This window comes from Pan paniscus, chromosome 10 (assembly GCF_029289425.2).
Source record: "Pan paniscus chromosome 10, NHGRI_mPanPan1-v2.0_pri, whole genome shotgun sequence".
Classification (NCBI taxonomy): Eukaryota; Metazoa; Chordata; class Mammalia; order Primates; family Hominidae; genus Pan; species Pan paniscus.
The window spans coordinates 44,068,144-44,085,459 of record NC_073259.2 but is presented as its reverse complement, the minus strand read 5'-3'; the positions used below and the strand labels follow the sequence as shown (position 1 = coordinate 44,085,459).

Genomic DNA, 17,316 nt, shown 5'->3' with positions numbered 1-17,316 from the left:
CCCTGGAGGGCGGGGCTTGGCTGCACCCACGTGTGGTGGAGTTAAATGCTCCTAGCCGGCAGAGGAGCTAGGGAGTGTGGCACTGAGCCGGCTCAGGCAGAGACGCGGCACCATGGCTAGCAAGAAAGTCTGCATTGTAGGCTCCGGGAACTGGTAAGCAGCTCTGTCAAGTGATATGGGGGAAGGGTAGGCCCCCCAAGACAGAGGTGGGTAGGAGGCAGAATGGGTGGGAAAGGCCCTCAGGTTCCTGTTCAGCCCCTGCTGCTATCTTCTATCATAGCAGCACAGGACAGACGGTGCCCGGCCCTCTCCTGACCCCCGCCTGCCTGGGCAGCTGCACCTGTTCACCATGGGAAGGCGTCTCCAGAGCTCTCTATGTGAAGAGCCGCTTGAGTTTGGGGGTGGGAAGATGAGAAGGGGGGCTCCCTTCTCTAGTAGCAAAGGGTGAGGAGACTGAGTCTCCTTTCTACTGCCAGGTCACTGGGGACTATTTGTCATGGGAGTGGAGGTGATAAGGAAGCTAGGTAGGAGTGAACAGCCTGGGGGGCTGCTGTGAGATCCTGAGGTGGGGCGCTGCCCCAACTCCTGCCACTGTTCCCTCCTCCTGTACTTTCCTGTGCTCCCCCTCCCACCAGGGGCTCAGCCATCGCCAAGATCGTGGGTGGCAATGCAGCCCAGCTGGCACAGTTTGACCCACGGGTGACCATGTGGGTATTTGAGGAAGACATTGGAGGCAAAAAGCTGACTGAGATCATCAACACGCAGCATGAGAATGTCAAATACCTGCCAGGGCACAAGTTGCCCCCAAATGTGGTGAGCCCCAACACCCTGCGAAGAACAGGGAGAGGAAGGGAGGGCCAGGAGTCGGAGCCGACCTTACTCAACAGGTGCCTCCTGCTGAGAGGGCCGCTTCAGGTGCAGCAGGACTTGGGAAGGTCTCAGGAGGGCTGCTCTGGGCCCTTTCCTGAGGACTGAGGAGAACCTATGCTTTCCCCTCACAGGCTCCCAGGCGGGTGGGTGGGGAAGGGATGGGAGAACAAGTTGGTCTCCATGGCAGCCAAAGACTGGGCTCCCAGACTTGGGGTCCGGTAGTGCCTGCCTCCGGCACTAATCCTGTTACTCATTCACTGAGTGAGTAGCCGACTTGGAGGCTGCTCCTTGGACTTATGGTCTTTGGTCAAATCCACGTGGCTCTCCCCACCTGGAAAGGGGAAGCAGGGAAGAGAGCAGAAAGGCTGGGGCTCCCCCTTCCCAGCTGGGGTTCCTGAGGAGCTGGGTGATGAAATCTTATTTGAGCTCTTTCTTTTGCCAAGCCCAGGCTGCTTTTGGCCTCCTGCACTGTCCCACAGCCAGGGGATAGGAGAGTGCTGGGATGAGGTTTCCAGGAGTCCTCAAGAGCCCAGGACAGCTGGAGGGAGACAGAGTGGTAGCTGGGGGGAGGGAGTAGAGTGTCTTATTCCTCCAAGTTCAGTCCTTCTAGATTCAGTCCCAAACAAGCCTTCCTGCTCCCCTACCAGCCTCACTCTTTGGCTCCCAGATCTCCTGAATAGGGTTCCACAGGGGCTAGGGGAGGTCTGCCAGGCCCGCAAGCACTTGGTCACCCCCACAGGTGGCTGTCCCAGATGTGGTCCAGGCTGCAGAGGATGCTGACATCCTGATCTTTGTGGTGCCCCATCAGTTCATCGGCAAGATCTGTGACCAGCTCAAGGGCCATCTGAAGGCAAACGCCACTGGCATATCTCTTATTAAGGTGCCAGGGACACCTTCATGTGGATGGGGGAGGGTGCGGCTCACTGTTGTGGGGTTCAGGGTGGGTGAAGCAAGGAGAACAGAAAATGGCAGACGCAGGCCAAGAGTTTGCTGGAGAAAAGAGAGGCAGTTGGCTCTGGAGAGGCTTAGGAAAGCAGTGAGGTGCTGGGTTGGAAGGGAGGCTGAAGGGAGGAGACAAGAGATTGGTTTGGAGGTCCTCTCGGGGAGTTTCAGAGGTATAAAGGAATGCCTGGGAGATATGAGAAGCGGGCTGGTTTGAGAAGTGTGAAGAGTAGCTGGTTTGGAGCAGTGACTGGTCACTGAATGGCAGTTTGTTGGGGCAGTCAGGCGGGGTTGCCTAGGGATGTGGAGGGGACCCATTGCCTTGGAGAGGTAGACTGGTTGAGGGTATGTGGCAGGACAGTTGGTCACATGCTGTCTGGCCTCCTCACAGCAAACTTGAGCTGGGTTGGAATGGGGCAGGACCTGTCGGGAGGGACACAGATGAGCAATGGATTTGGAAGGGACAGAATTTCTGGGCAGAAGCCCGCAGGTGGGCCCAAAGGGCACCTGGCCTGAGCTCCATCCTGTGCTCAGGGGGTAGACGAGGGCCCCAATGGGCTGAAGCTCATCTCGGAAGTGATTGGGGAGCGCCTCGGCATCCCCATGAGTGTGCTGATGGGGGCCAACATTGCCAGCGAGGTGGCTGATGAGAAGTTCTGTGAGACAACCATTGGTGAGAGCCCCCTGCCACCTGCATACACAGTGCATCTAGTTGCATCCCCTCCCCAAACTGCCCCAATCCCACTTAGCCATCTCTTTCCCATAAGGCAGAGAAAGGAAAATACAAGCATCAGAGGTGAAGGAGGCTGGGACACCCCCAGGGAAGGGGCTTCAGGGCCTGCTTAGGGAAACACAGTGATGAGCCCTCCCTCAGAGTTGGTGCAGTGGCACACCTGTGGTCCCAGCTACTTAAGAGGCTGAGGCGGGAGGATCGCTTAAGCCCAGGAGTTTGAGTCCAGCCTGGGCAACAGAGAGAGACTCCCATCTCTATAAAATAAATATTTTTTAAAAAGAGTCCTTCCCTCAAAGCCTTGCCCCCTCCTCACTTTAGGCTGCAAGGACCCGGCCCAGGGACAACTCCTGAAAGAGCTGATGCAGACACCAAACTTCCGTATCACAGTGGTGCAAGAGGTGGACACAGTAGAGATCTGTGGAGCCTTAAAGGTGAGAGGGGCACAGAGGCAGCTATGGGGTGAGGAGAAGGCCCCAAAGGAGGTCTGGCTGAGCTCTGCAAGGCTGCAGGTACTCCAGGCTCTCACTATTGAGCAGTGGTTCCCCTTTCCTACCATGTCCCATGCATATAGGAGGAGCTGCAGAAGCAAGGCCAGGGCCATTCAGGCCGGCTGATTATTCATCATCAGACCGTGGACCCCCTTGCTCCTTTCCCACTTTAGCCCCGTGTGGGACTCCCTACCCTCTGGCTCCAGGAGGTGGTCCAGGGGGACAAGGAGATGCCCAGGCTAATGGGAGACAAAACATCCATGACACCCAGACAGACTAATGGCCAGAACTATGGATCCTGGACAGCTGTTGACTTGAGGGCTGTACAACGGAATGGTCATAGATGGGAAGGTCAGCTAGAGAGAAGAGTGGTTTTCAGAAAATGTCCTCGAGGAGGGAGTATGGGGCAGGGCTTAAGAAAGGGGGTACAGCAAGGGGGGAAACCAAGAGGCGGAAGTAGGCTTCTAAAAGGCCACACACTATACCTCTCTTCTGCAGTGGGTGTCACGGCTGATGAAATGAGTATGAGGGGGCTCCACATGGGGCCTATAGGAGGGGGTCTTTTCTCACCTATGACCTCCACTCCTTCAAGAATGTAGTGGCCGTGGGGGCTGGCTTCTGTGATGGCCTGGGCTTTGGCGACAACACCAAGGCGGCAGTGATCCGGCTGGGACTCATGGAGATGATAGCCTTCGCCAAGCTCTTCTGCAGTGGCCCTGTGTCCTCTGCCACCTTCTTGGAGAGCTGTGGTGTTGCTGACCTGATCACTACCTGCTATGGAGGGAGGAACCGGAAAGTGGCTGAGGCCTTTGCGCGTACAGGAAAGGTGGGCCCCGGGAGAAGGGAGAACAGAGGGGCGGCTCTGTAGGCATCCAGGTAGAGGTGCTTGGTGGGAGGCATCTCTGGAGCACAAACATTAAGACTGTTGTGCACATCCCCATCCCTCTTTTCCTCCCAAGACCCCACTCCCATCTGAGCTCCAGTTTCTCCACCCCCTACTGACAACCCTTCTCTCCCATTTCCATCCACTCATCCTGTTTTCTGCACAGTCCATTGAGCAGCTGGAGAAAGAGTTGCTGAATGGGCAGAAACTGCAGGGGCCCGAGACAGCCCGGGAGCTACACAGCATCCTCCAGCACAAGGGCCTGGTAGACAAGTAAGTATTGGCCACAGCCCCACTGATTAAGGGAGCCACGGCCAGAAGTGCTCACCCTGTTCATCATCTTCCTAAACCTGCCACAAATCTGTGAAGTGGACAGAAAGGGGAGTATTACCTTACATTTCAGACAGAGTCCAGAGCTTGCAGAGCCTGGCATGCCCATTGTCCGCCAGCTAGTTCATGGTCTTTGAACTCCTTCCAGTCTAGTGCTCTTCACACTACATTACCTGGATCCCTTTGTGCCCCTCCTTCCTTGTCCTCTGCTCTGGGGTTGGAGCTCTGGGGCAGCAGGAATAAGCTCATCCCACTTCTGTCCATCACCCCTAGTTTGAGTCTCTTCCCCAAGGCCAACCCATCTGTTCCCTGAATCCTGTTCTGGGTGCTGAGGTGTAAGGAGAAGGATGGGCTCTGCTTCAAGGTGCTTGTTTTCAGAAAGACAGTGGGGGTGATTGGGCTGATCAGAGCAGAGCTGTGCTGGTCTGAGAAAGACTCCTAGAAGAAGAGAGTATGAAACAGGTTCAGAAGATCCACTCATGACTGGTCAGGGTAAAGCTTGGAAAAGGGAGCAGCTGGGCAAAAGGACAGTAAGAAGGAAATGAGTATTTATTAAGCACTTTCACATCATACCTAATTACATCTTCACATACACAATCATTCCTTTGTTATATTGGCCCCATTTTACAGTTGGTGACACTGAGGCTCAGAGAGGTTAAGTGGGTTGCTCAAGGCTGGGTGTGGTGTCTCACACCTGTAATCCCAGCACTTTGGGAGGCCAAGGTGGGTGGATCACGAGGTCAGGAGTTTGAGCTCAGCCTGACCAACATGGTGAAACCCCATCTCTACTAAAAATACAAAAATTAGTCAGGCATGGTGGTGTGTGCCTGTAATCCCAGCTACTCAGGAGGCTGATGCAGGAGAATCGCTTGAACCTGGGAGGCGGAGGTTGCAGTGAGCCAAGATTGCACCACTGCACTCCAGCCTAGGCGACAGAGCGAGAGTCTGTCTCAAAAAAAAAAAAAAAACAAAAACAAAACAGTGGGTTGCCCAGTTGGCACAGAAAATCCAAGCCAGAGAATCATGCAGGCCAGTTCAACATAGTAGGGAGCAGGGCAATTAGCAATCTGACCTTAAACCTAGGGCTAGGGAGTTCACATTCTCAGAAGGTAGAAACTCACAGCCATCCTTCTGAGCTCCAAGGTGGGAGGGCAAGGGACAGGAGGGTTAGGCAGTGAGTGGGGGTGGGGGTAGAGTGGACCAGGAGTGGGAGGCTAAGCTGAGCCTTTCCCTCTCCAATCTAGGTTTCCCTTGTTCATGGCTGTGTACAAGGTGTGCTACGAGGGCCAGCCAGTGGGTGAATTCATCCACTGCCTGCAGAATCATCCAGAACATATGTGAGTGGGGCCAGGGCCCAGGCCAGGCCGCTTTTTTACCCCAGTGGAGACCAGCAGAAGCCTGGGGTACCTAGTCACCAGGATCTCCAGGACTCCCAGGGAGCAGAGTCTTCTCATCTTTTCACTGGAGGACAGGAGGCTATGGGGCCCAGCTACGCACCTGGAGATCCTGAACTGTCAAGCCACTGGCAGCCTCATGCCACCACATTTGCCAGAAATGCAGTTGCCCTGTCCCTCTCCAGATGTGGGGCTTTCTCCATATCCTCTGGGAGGGGTGGAATCAAGCCCCAGTGCTGCCTGCTTGGTGGCAGGGGTGATGTATGTGGAGAAGGGTTGGGGGAGAGGCCGGTAGGGCAGGGGCTGCTAGTGGCTGTCTCACATACACCAGGAATCCTGTTAAAGGGCTGAAGAAGTATCTTAGCCACAAGAGCAATGAGGCAAGGATTGTCAGGGAGGGGTCTGGGCTTCTGAGCTGATGCAGGCCCCAAGGACCCCTTTGCTGACCTCTGCCAGGACCCACACAGCTTCGATGGATCTCAGTGTTTGTTAACAAAATACAAAGATCTCAAAGAAACCCCTTTTAGCTTCTCCTAGCAACATCTGTGTCCTCAGAAACCTCTGGTTCTCCCCCTTCCCCCTCCCCCAGGCTGCCCTGGCACCCAAATTGCTGCCATGCTGGCATCTGTAGCTCGGTGGCTTGACATTCTCCCCAGGGACTTCCCGGTTCCTAGTTCTTTGCCAGCTCCTCCCCACTCTGTGCGACCTTTCCAAGCCTTCCCTCACCCTCCCCGCCAGCACCCTCTTTGGGGAGCAGGAACTTAATCTGCTGACAGAGCTACACCTTTCATAACAGGCTCAGATCACTCAGCTCCCTGTGACCTTTGTATTCACCCAGGCTTCCTTCTCAGTAGCTCTAGCTGGGGGAGGTGTCAGCTGGGCCCCTCCTGTGCTATCTCCCCAGAGGACATCCCTGACTCCACCCCTTTCTTCCTCCCAAACTCTGCACCTCTTCCTCAGCTGCTCCAGACCGGCCAGGGTAACCAGCTAACCATGCCTGGCATCTGGAAGCCAGCAGGCTAGAGGGTGGCCCAAAGGCTGATGAACGGTAGGGAAGGGTGAGCAGATTCCTATGTTGGTGGGCACCAATATTCCAAGGGCAGCTCTCTTTGCTGAATGAGGGCCTTCTCGTGAGGTACTGACAACACCAGCAACTCGGGAGCTGGGAAACTCAAGGAGGAGGAAGAAAATCAAAACCACCCTACTCCCTGGGGTGAGGAAAGAACAGGAGGGGAGGAGGAGGAGTGTGCTCTGCACTTGCCTTGCTCCAGGATGGGGTGGCAGCAGAGGAATGTCACAGGTCAGCAGCCTAGGCCTCCAGCTATAAATAGTCCGGAGGGCCCCAGAGGCTCCCGCCCGTCCAGCAGGGCTGTCAGCTTCCTGTGTGGCAGCACCTGGCACACTGGCTCTGGCCAGCATTATGCTAAAACCCTGTTACTCTCCAACGATCCGGGGAGGCGGGCTCCTCTCTGCGCCTATCCCTTGAGAATTCTGTCTTACCAGTGAAGGGTGGGGCTGCCCAGATCAGGCAGCAGGAGTGAGGGGCAGTCACCCCAGGCCTTGCTGAGCCCAGGTCTGGGTACTGAGTGTCCAGAGCTGCCTCCCCAGGAGGTTAAGGTGGGGGCAAAGGGGAAGCTTCAAGCACTTTGCCTACTTTTGTTCACTCCCCAGTGCACTGTGACTCAGGCCTTCCCATCAGGCCTATTTGTCTACCCAATAAAGTGTGTTTTTTCCAGAAACAAGAAGAGTTGGGAGAGGGAGCTTCAGTGCATGTGGCAGTGCGTGTGCTGGCGCGTATCATTGCACGTATGTTTTCCCTCTTACCGTAGGAAAAATGAAAAAAGAAATCCCTCCTCCATAATCGCAGCTACTCCAGGGGTCAGCTGCGGTGCCCACTCAGTCCCCATCCCTCTCTCTCCCCTCCCGCCAGCGCCCCCTCCCGCCCTCGCCGCAAGCTGGCCCCGGCCTTGCCGGCCCTTCTTAGGGGCTTTATCATGCCTCCTGCAAGAATAGAGATCACACACGGGACGGAAACGTTAGACTCTCATCCCTTGTGCCCATTCCTTGGTCACGGGCCAAGCTGCCGCATCCTTGGCGGTCCAGGCATCGCGGTGCCCCTCGGGTCCCTACCTGGACTAGGCCCACAGCCGGGCTCTAGGGGGCGCGCGATCCACCTCCAGAAGGCCGGCTGCGAAAATCTACCCAGCTACTGGCGACGTCACCGCACCGTAGGCTGAGGATTGGCTGACTCTGATTTAGCATCCTAAAACTTCCGGTTCCAGAGCTTGGCTCGCCAAAGACCCTCCCTCGAGGGAGAGAAACCACAGCCCCCAGAATTCAGCGGGCCTCTCCGAGAGCACGGCGCGTCTGAGGATGCGTAGTAAGGATAACGGGCCCGGAAGCCGGAAGTTCAAAGCCGGCCTCCAGCCAGAGTGACTGCCTGCGCGGACTCCCGCCTTAGTGGGCGGAGTTGTGCCGCGTCTGATGCGCAGTTCCCTTTATAGCGTGGCAAGCCGAATCCTAGAGGCTAACCCGGCAGGTGGGAGGGAGAAAGTTGCTTTCTGGACCAATAGCTGAGGCGTTCAGGGTTGTCCAGGGACGCTACCCTCACGTGTCTGGTTCCGAGTGCTGCGTTCGGCTGTGCTGGGAAGTTGCGTAGACAGTGGCCTCGAGACCCTGCCTGCCTGAGGAGGCCTCGGTTGGACGCGAAGGAGCTGCAGCATCCAGGTACGCTGCCGGCTAGGGCCGAGAAGGGGCTGCCAGTCCCGCTGCCTGCGCGCCCACCTGGGTCAGTCTCCGCTTGCCGCGTCCTCCCATCCCCTAGTCTGCAGGCCTGGTGCCCTTGAATTCACCCGCTTCTGTTGCGTTGCGGACCGCGAGCTGCACTGCTTCCTGCCCAAGCCCAAGCTCCTCGCAGCAGTAGGTCAGCCTTGCTAGAGCTCAGCGCTAATCCTGTCAAACCTCGACTCCTGCCTGGCGTCTCGACCCTCCACGCTCCAACTCTGCCTCTTCCTTGCTTTATAGACCTCTGCGTCCTGATAAGTGGCTCTCCGGGGCACCCTTCGTGCATATCGGCTATCCAGCTCCACCTCTTGACCGCTTTCACTTCCTGGAATGCTCTCACTGCTCCTCTTCTCCAGCCCACCCTTCTAAAAAGACAGTTCCACTCCCACCCCGATTCCCACCCCTACACCTTTCTGCTAAGTTTTCTCAAGCCCCCACCCTGTCTTTGAGCTGTTGTCTCTGAACTCTCACAGTGCCTCTCCATGAGACCATAAGCTCCTGTATGACAGAAGCCATGTTCTTTTTAGCGGCCTCCGTAGCATAATGTACTTTATTTTATTTTATTTTATTTTATTTTATTTTATTTTATTTTATTTTATTTTGAGACAGGGTCTTGCTTTGTCGCTCAGGCTGCAGGTGTGCGCCACCACGCCCGGGTAATTTAAAAAAAAAGGTTTTTGTTGTTGTTGTTGTTGTTGTTGTTGTTGTTGTTGTTTTTAAATAGAGAAAAGGTCTCCCTATGTTGCCCAACCTGGTCTCCAACTCCTGAGCTCAAGCCATCCTCCCGCCTCGGCCTCGCAAAGTGTTGGGATTACCGGCGTGAGCCACCGTACCCGGCCGATGTACTACTCTCTAAGTGCCAAATAAAAAGTAGATAAAAGATGATGGATACCTTAAAAGCCCTGAGTTGACCACTATGCAGTGTATGCATGTAACAAAATCGCACTTCTACCCATACGTTTACGCAATTTTTTTTTTTTTTTTTTTTTTTGAGACGGAGTCTTGCTCTGTCGCCCAGGCTGGAGTCCGGTGGAGGGATCTCGGCTCACTACAAGCTCCGCCTTCCGGGTTCATGCCATTCTCCTGCCTCAGCCTCCAGAGTAGCTGGGACTACAGGTGCCCGCCACCACGCCCGGCTAATTTTTTGTATTTTTAGTAGAGATGGGGTTTCACTGTGTTAGCCAGGATGGTCTCGATATCCTGACCTCGTGATCCACCCGCCTCGGCCTCCCAAAGTGCTGGGATTACAGGCGTGAGCCACTGTACCCGGCCGTTATTTTATTTATTTATTTGTTTGTTTGTTTATTTATTTAATTTATTTTTTTGAGACGGAGTCTCGCCCTGTCGCCCAGGCTGGAGTACAGTGGCGCGATCTCGGCTCACTGCAACCTCCGCCTCCCGGGTTCAAATGATTCTCCTGTCTCAGCCTCCTGAGTAGCTGGGATTACAGGCATGTGCCACCATGCCTGGCTAATTTTTGTATTTTTAGTCAAGACAGGGTTTTATCATATTGGCCAGGCTGGTCTCGAACTCCTGACCTCAGGTTATCTGCCCACTTCTGCCTCCCAAAGTACTGAGATTACAGGTGGCTCACGCCCAGCCTTTTTTTTTTCTTTATTATCATTATTATTATTATTTTTAGAGACACAGTCTTGCTCTGCAAGTGCAGGGCCGTGATCACAGCTCACTGCAGCCGCCAACTCGTTGGCTCAGGCAAGCCTCCCACCCAAACCTCCCTAGTAGCTGGGACTGCAGGTGCATGTCACCACACCCAGCTATGGTTCTCAATTTTTATTTTAGCCTAACACACTGGAAAGATACAGTACACCTCCATCAGTGGCAGTGACTTGATTGAGCAGTGGTTCTCAACCAGGAAGGGGGATGTAGTTAAATGAAAAAAAAAAAACAGGTGTTTATGGAATTTTTTTTTTTTTGAGGGGTGGAGTTTCACTCGTTGCCCAGGCTGGAGTGCAGTGGCGCGATCTCAGCTCACCACAACCTCCGCCTCCTGGATTCAAGCGATTCTCCTGCCTCAGCCTCCTGAGTAGCTGGGATTACAGGCATGTGCTACCCCACGCCTGGCTAATTTTTGTATTTTTAGTAGAGATGGGGTTTTTCCGTGTTGGTCAGGCTGGTCTCGAGCTCCCAACCTCAGGTGATCCGCCCTCCTCGGCTTCCCAAAGTGCTGGGACTACAGGAGTGAGCCACTGCCGCCGGGCCTTGGAATTTCCTACCTGCCTTTTCTCCTTAATTGTTGCCTTATTTGAACTGTTGCTCCCTTGGCCTCTCTCTCTCTGGTCTTATCCTCTCCTTTGGTTTTGCTTATTACCTCCATATGTATTTGAAACATAGCTTCCCTTCTAAGCTGTATCTATCTAAATTTGTATTTCCATCCGCCTGATAGACATCATCACATGAATGTTGTGTTGAGTATCTTAATTTTTTTTTTTTTTTTTTTTTGAGATGGAGTCTCACTCTGTCGCCAGGCTGGAGTACAGTGGCTGCAACTTCCGCCTCCTGGGTTCAAGCAATTGTCCTGCGTCAGCCTCCGGAGTAGTTCCGACTACAGGCGGGCGCCACCATGCCCAGCTAATTTTTGTAGTTTTAGTAGAGATGGGGTTTCACCATGTTGGCCAGGATGGTCTCAATCTCTGGACCTTGTGATCTGCCCACCTTGACCTCCCAAAGTGCTGGGATTACAGGCGTGAGCCACTGTGCCCGGCCGGTTTTTTGTTTTTTTTTTAAAATAGAGATGGGGTCTCGCTGTGTTGCCTAGGCGTAGTCTTGAACTCCTGGGCTCAAGCGATTCTCCTGCCTCAGCCTCCCAAAGTGCTGGGATTACCAGTGTGAGCCACCGTGCCTGGCTGAGCATCTTAATTTTTTTTTTTTTTGAGACGGAGTCTGGCTTTGTTGCCCAGGCTGGAGTGCAGTGGCGCGATCTCTGCTCACTGCGAGCTCCGCCTCCCGGGTTCATGCCATTCTCCTGCCTCAGCCTCCTGAGTAGCTGGGACTACAGGCACCCGCCACCATGCCCGGCTAATTTTTTTGTATTTTTACTAGAGACGGGGTTTCACCGTGTTAACCAGGATGGTCTCGATCTCCTGACCTCGTGATCCACCCGCCTTGGCCTCCCAAAGTGCTGGGATTACAGGCTTGAGCCACCGCGCCCGGCCGAGCATCTTCATTTTAACGTGTTCAAGCCCAGCTCATGATCCTCCTTTTTTTTTTTTTTTTGAGACAGGGTCTCCCTGTCACCCAGGCTGCAGTGTAATGGCATGATCTCGGCCCACTGCACCTCTACCTCCTGGGCTCAAGCGATCCTCCAACCTCAGCCTCCTGAGTAGCTGGGACTACAGGTGCATGCCACTACGCCCCACTAATTTTTGTATTTTTTGTAGAGACAGGGTTTCACCATGTTGCCCAGGCTGGTCTCAAACTCGTGGGCTCAACGATCCGTCTGCCTTTGCCTCCCAAAGTGCTGGCATTACAGGTGTGAGCCACTGCACCGGCCACATGATCTTCTTGATGGACACTGTCACCACCCTGTATATACAGTGATACATACCTCTTCTCTTGTTTCTTATTTCTGTTAACAGTATCCCAGTCTACAAAGTTTCCTAACTTGGAGGTATTAATATTTTCAGCTTTGCCCTAATTCGCTCCATTGATAAATCCTTTTCTACTTCCAAAGTATCTTCTGCATCTGTTCTTTCCATTTCTACTGCTACCACTGCTTTAGCTCAGAATCTGAAGAGTTTTTTTTTTTTTTTTTTTTTTTGAGACAGAGTCTTGCTCTGTCCCCCATGCTGGAGTGCCGTGGCGCTCTCTCGGCTCACTGCAACCTCTGCCTCCCAGGTTCAAGTGATTCTCTTGCCTCAGCCTCCTGAGTAGCTGGGGCTACAGGCATCCGCCACCACGCCTGGCTAATTTTTGTATTTTTAGTAGAGACAGGGTTTTGCCATGTTGGCCAGGCTGGTCTCGAACTCCTGACCTCAGGTGATCTGCCCGCCTCAGCCTCCCAAACTGTTGGGATTATAGGCGTGAGCCACTGCGCCCGGCCTGAAGAGTTTTTGCTAATTGGATATTAGGGAAAACCACAGGATGGATTAAGACAAGAGAGGGAAGGTAGGGTTCTAGACAGCAGGATTATGTCTGTTAGTTGGTTTTATGTCACTTTTCTAGCCAAGCTGTACCATCCTGTTTTTGTTGGTTGGTGAATGCTTCCAGCTCTTTTCCTCCAGCCCTTGGAAGAGGTGGTCCTATAATTGTTAAGCATCTAGCTAGGGTGATGAGTAGGAATAGGAATAAGTGACAGGGAAGTTGAAGGCTGCAGGGCTCTTTGCAGGGGGCTTAGCGTTCAGCTCCATGGGTGTGTGTTTTGTTCACTATCGCATGCACAGCTTGGGGCCATTTCAAACCTCAGATTTCAAACCTGAACACAATCCTTTCTCATCTTGAACTTGTGTCACTTAGTATTCTTCCTCTGACCTTACTTAATATCACTTTCCATAGTGGGATTATATTTCAAAGAAGCTGTGTCTCAGCTCAGCTTGGGGTCCACACTCAAGACCTGCCTCAAAGGCAATGTTCAGCCCTTAGGGTTTACTCTGAGAAGTATTTACATGTCTGTACCCATGTCTGACCCTTCTAAACCAGCGAATCCTGAGCTTTACTTTCAATTTTTTTTTGTTTTTTGAGACAGGGTCTCATTCTGTCACCCAGGCTGTAGTGCAGTGGTACGATCTCAGCTCACTGTAGCCTCGACCTCCTGGGCTCAAGCAATCCTCCCACCTCAGCCTCGTGAGTAGCTGGGACTACAGCCATATGCCACCATGCGTGGCTAATTAAAAAAAATTTTTTTTTTGTGGGGACGGGGTCTCACTATGTTGCCCAGGCTGGTCTCAAACTCCTGGCCTCAAGTGATCCTCCTGACTCGGCCTCCCAAAGCATGGGATTACAAGTGTGAGCCACCATGCCCTGCCTAGGTTCTTGACTTTGTTGTTTGTGTGTATGCTTTGGTGTGTGTGTGTGCGTGGCCATGGTAAGGGGCGGGATTTTAAGTGTCTCTGCCTACAGTGCTGAGAGCCATTAAGTGGAGAGCAAGCTGCCAAAAACTAAAAATAGGGCCCTCTTAGGCCTCACTGGCAGGCTTATTGGGCCCAGTTCTCTCAAGGCTCCTCAGGACTGGATCCAAAGGTCCTTGAGACATTCCCCTCTTGGCTTCCACCCTGGCACTCTTTTTCTGTCTCTCTCTTTTTTTTTTTTTTTTTTGAGACGGGGTCTCACTCTGTTGCCCAGGCTGGAGTGCAACAATGCGATCTCGGCTCAACTGCAACCTCTGCCTCCGGGATTCAAGCAATTCTCCTGTCTCAGCCTCCGAGTAGCAGGGACGCAGGCATGCACCACCACGCTGGGCTAATTTTTTTTTTTTTTTTTGAGATGGAGTCTTGCTCTGTCACCAGGCTGGAGTGCAGTGGCACGATCTCAGCTCACTGCAGCCTCCGCCTCCGGGTTCAAGTGATTCTCCTGCCTCAGCCTCCTGAGTAGCTGGGACTACAGGCACGCACTGCCACGCCCAGCTAATTTTTTGTATTTTTAGTAGAGACAGGGTTTCACCATGTTGGCCAGGATGGTCTCGATCTCTTGACCTCGTGATCCACCTGCCTCAGCCTCCCAGAGTGCTGGGATTACAGGTGTGAGCCACCATACCTGGCACCCCCCCCTTTTTTTTTTTTGAGATGGAGTCTCACTCCGTCATCCAGGCTGGAATGCACTGGTGCAATCTCACCTCGCTGCAACCTCCGCCTCCCAGGTTCAAGCAGTTCTCCTGCCTTAGCCTCTCGAGTAGCTGGGATTACAGGCATGCGCCACCACGCCCAGCTACTTTTTGTATTTTTAGTAGAGACAGGGTTTCACCATGTTTGCCAGGCTGGTCTCGAACTCCTGACCTCAGGTGATCCACCCTCCTCGGCCTTGCAAAGTGCTGAGATTACAGGCGTGAGCCACTGCATCCGGTCCCACCTTGGCATTCTGAACACAGTCTTGCCTTTCACTGCAGTTTCTGTCAGTCTTCGTGCAGCTTGCACATACCCCTACCCCGTCCTTGATGGACATCATGCTCTGGTTGTTGTTTCTTTAAAAATAAATATGTATTTTTGGCCAGGCGCAGTGGCTCACGCCGTAATCCCAGCACTTTGGGAGGCCAAGGCGGGTGATCACAAGGTGAGGAGATCAAAACCATCCTGGCTAACACGGTGAAACCCCATCTCTACTAAAAATACAAAAAATTAGCTGGGTGTGGTGGCGGGCGCCTGTAGTCCCAGCTACTCGGGAGGCTGAGGCAGGAGAATGGCATGAACCTGGGAGGTGGAGGTTGCAGTGAGCCGAGATCGCGCCACTGCACTCCAGCCTGGGGGATAGAGTGAGACTCCGTCTCAAAAAATATATCTATATATCTATATATGTATTTTTTATTTTATTGAGGTAGTCTTCCTGACTTTTAAGAAACCTATCTCACTAATTTCAGTCAGTCTTTTAATTTCAATTCCCTCAACAGAGTAGCACCTAGGAACACATTCATAGTCCCAAATTGAGGGACATTTTGTTCCAGATGAGGGATTCTCTACTAAACTTTCTCTTGTTTCCTAGCTTGGAATATCCAGGGAACAGTTAAATTAGAAGTAATTTATCTCATGCAAATATGAGTTAACAATTTGCTGGGGACCCAGTAAGTTTCTTTTTAGCCTGTGGGATAGGTTCTTAGTGTTGGGTTTAGAACGTAGAATTAATACTGTAGAAGGTTAAGTATAATTGAAATAATATAAAAGTACTTTTGACACTATTTCAGTTATATTATGGCTTAAACAAGCTTTAGTGTTGACTTGGAAACCTAACCACCATGAATAAGATCGTTTTTATGGGGAAACAAATTGGATATTGCCTGAAAGGTTCCCATTTGATCTTCCTAGAGAGAATAATTCACTGCAAATGTTTCATTTCTGCTACCTCCATTAGTTCCCTCCTAGCTAGAAAAACTGATGCTTGCTTAATGTTACCAGTTAGAGCAGCCCTGGCTGGTGCAGTGGCTCATGCCTGTACACAATCCCAGCACTTTGGGAGGCCAAGGTGGGAGGATCACTTGAGCCCAGGAGTTCAAGAGCAGCCCTGGCAACATACATAGCAAGACCCTGTCTCTACAAAAGTAGAAAAACTGGGCGGTGTGGTGGTACACACCTGTAGCGTCAGCTACTTGGGAGGCTGACGTGGGAGGGTGGACTTCAGCCCAGGAGGTTGAAGCTGCAATGAGTCATACTCACACCACTGCACTCCAGCCTGGGCAACAGAGTGAGAACCTGTCTCAAAACAAAACAAACCCCAGCAGTCCAGGCTGGTCCATGCCAGTCACTTCTGTCCACAGGCATGGAAGGCCAAATGTTGGCTTTGATGACATTCAGAGACACCTGGTTCCGGGCTTGTTTCTGTATCTTGTAGGCACATTTTATTTGCCCTTTTGAATCATAGAGTTCCTAAATGATATCTTCCAGTATCCCTATGAGACTTTACCTAGATATAGGGGCCATTCAGTATAGAGTGCAGACAGACCAAGCAGGATGCAGAAGTTATGGAATGGCGTTAAACAGGGAGATGGGCTGGGCAGATGAGGCCTTATCCTCAGGTCTAAATTCAATCTGTCTTTGTAGGGGACAAGATGCCAACTGGCAAGCAGCTAGCTGACATTGGCTATAAGACCTTCTCTACCTCCATGATGCTTCTCACTGTGTATGGGGGGTACCTCTGCAGTGTCCGAGTCTACCACTATTTCCAGTGGCGCAGGGCCCAGCGCCAGGCCGCAGAAGAACAGAAGACCTCAGGAATCATGTAGAACTGGGGGACTTTTTCTCCTGAGCAGAGAGGCCCAAGGCATGCTGTGGAGAGACTTCACCTGCCACCATTTCCAGCTCAACAGGACTAGAGCGTTGATGGTTTTCAAACCCTGTTGGAAGAAAGTGCCCATGGTTTCTCTGGTTCTGCCAGTCTGTGCCAGTTTGACAGTTTATGGAGGCTTTTGAATCGTAATAGCAATGTGAGGGTGGGGTACACCTACAGACATTAAATAATTTGCTGTGTCTGTGTCTTGGTGTTTTTTGTTTACCCAAATAGCATATGGACCACAAAAGGGGAGCCTTGACTACCAGTTTTCTGGGTATAGACTGGATTACCATATCTTGAGCTCTTAGCACCCATGAAGTGGGTGATATACAGCTCCAGGAGTAGTATCTGCCCTCATGATCTTAGAGGAAAGGTTGTCCCAGGATTTATATAAATCCCCTGAAAGAATTCTGTAAGGAGCTTTTCTCTGGGTAGAGCCCATTCCTGAGCTGATTACTGGATCTAGGTATCTGGTTACTCTGGCCAGCATGGCCACATGTGCAGCTCTGCATCAAGGAGGGTAGAGGCCCTTGTTTGACAGCCGTAATCAAACTGCATGCAGCAGAGGAGGATAGTTCCCAAGAGGAAGGGCTGTTGGGCAGTGTGTGGTAAAGCAGTTCACCTCCTTAAGCTCAGTGGGTGTAGTAGAGCATAAGGATAGATTCACTGTGCTACTGCACAGGAAACCTACCTGGAGGTTTTATTGCAGAGATGTGAAGAGGATTTGAAAGAAAACAAAGTGCTTTCAAGACCTCATTAGGAAGTGAGAGATCCTTGCCACCATTCCATTTTGAGCTTTGAGGCTCAGCTGGTTCACCTCATTCTTGGTGATTGCCCAGAATATCAGCCTCTCTGGACACCTATCCTCTCCCATACACTCATGTGCAGACTGCACTGACCTTTGCCCCTGCTCATAAACCTCTTCCATGATTTTAAAACACCAACTTTCAGCTGGGCACAGTG

The 17,316-nt window shown here is 52.3% G+C and overlaps 2 protein-coding genes across 5 annotated transcripts; both read left to right on the top strand.

The window, feature by feature from the left end:
- On the top strand, positions 1-16,550 carry GPD1 (glycerol-3-phosphate dehydrogenase 1). Of its 4 annotated transcripts, none has more exons than XM_055095675.2 (10): positions 1-153; positions 636-813; positions 1,610-1,750; positions 2,347-2,485; positions 2,864-2,976; positions 3,626-3,859; positions 4,083-4,189; positions 5,491-8,367; positions 14,588-14,646; positions 16,125-16,550. In XM_055095675.2, the coding sequence occupies exons 1-8, from the start codon at positions 113-115 to the stop codon at positions 5,585-5,587; spliced, it is 1,050 nt and encodes a 349-aa protein (XP_054951650.1). In that variant the 5' UTR covers positions 1-112; the 3' UTR covers positions 5,588-8,367; positions 14,588-14,646; positions 16,125-16,550. The 4 variants fall into 4 exon arrangements, with proteins under 4 accessions (XP_054951650.1, XP_063449584.1, XP_003825909.1 ...); XM_063593514.1 differs by lacking the exon at positions 14,588-14,646 and adding an exon at positions 9,034-9,080; XM_003825861.5 differs by lacking the exon at positions 14,588-14,646.
- Positions 16,133-16,550, top strand: LOC100981933 (cytochrome c oxidase assembly protein COX14). Its single transcript, XM_003825865.4, has one exon. The coding sequence runs from the start codon at positions 16,133-16,135 to the stop codon at positions 16,304-16,306; it is 174 nt and encodes a 57-aa protein (XP_003825913.1). The 3' UTR covers positions 16,307-16,550.
- Positions 16,551-17,316: the final 766 nt, after the last annotated feature.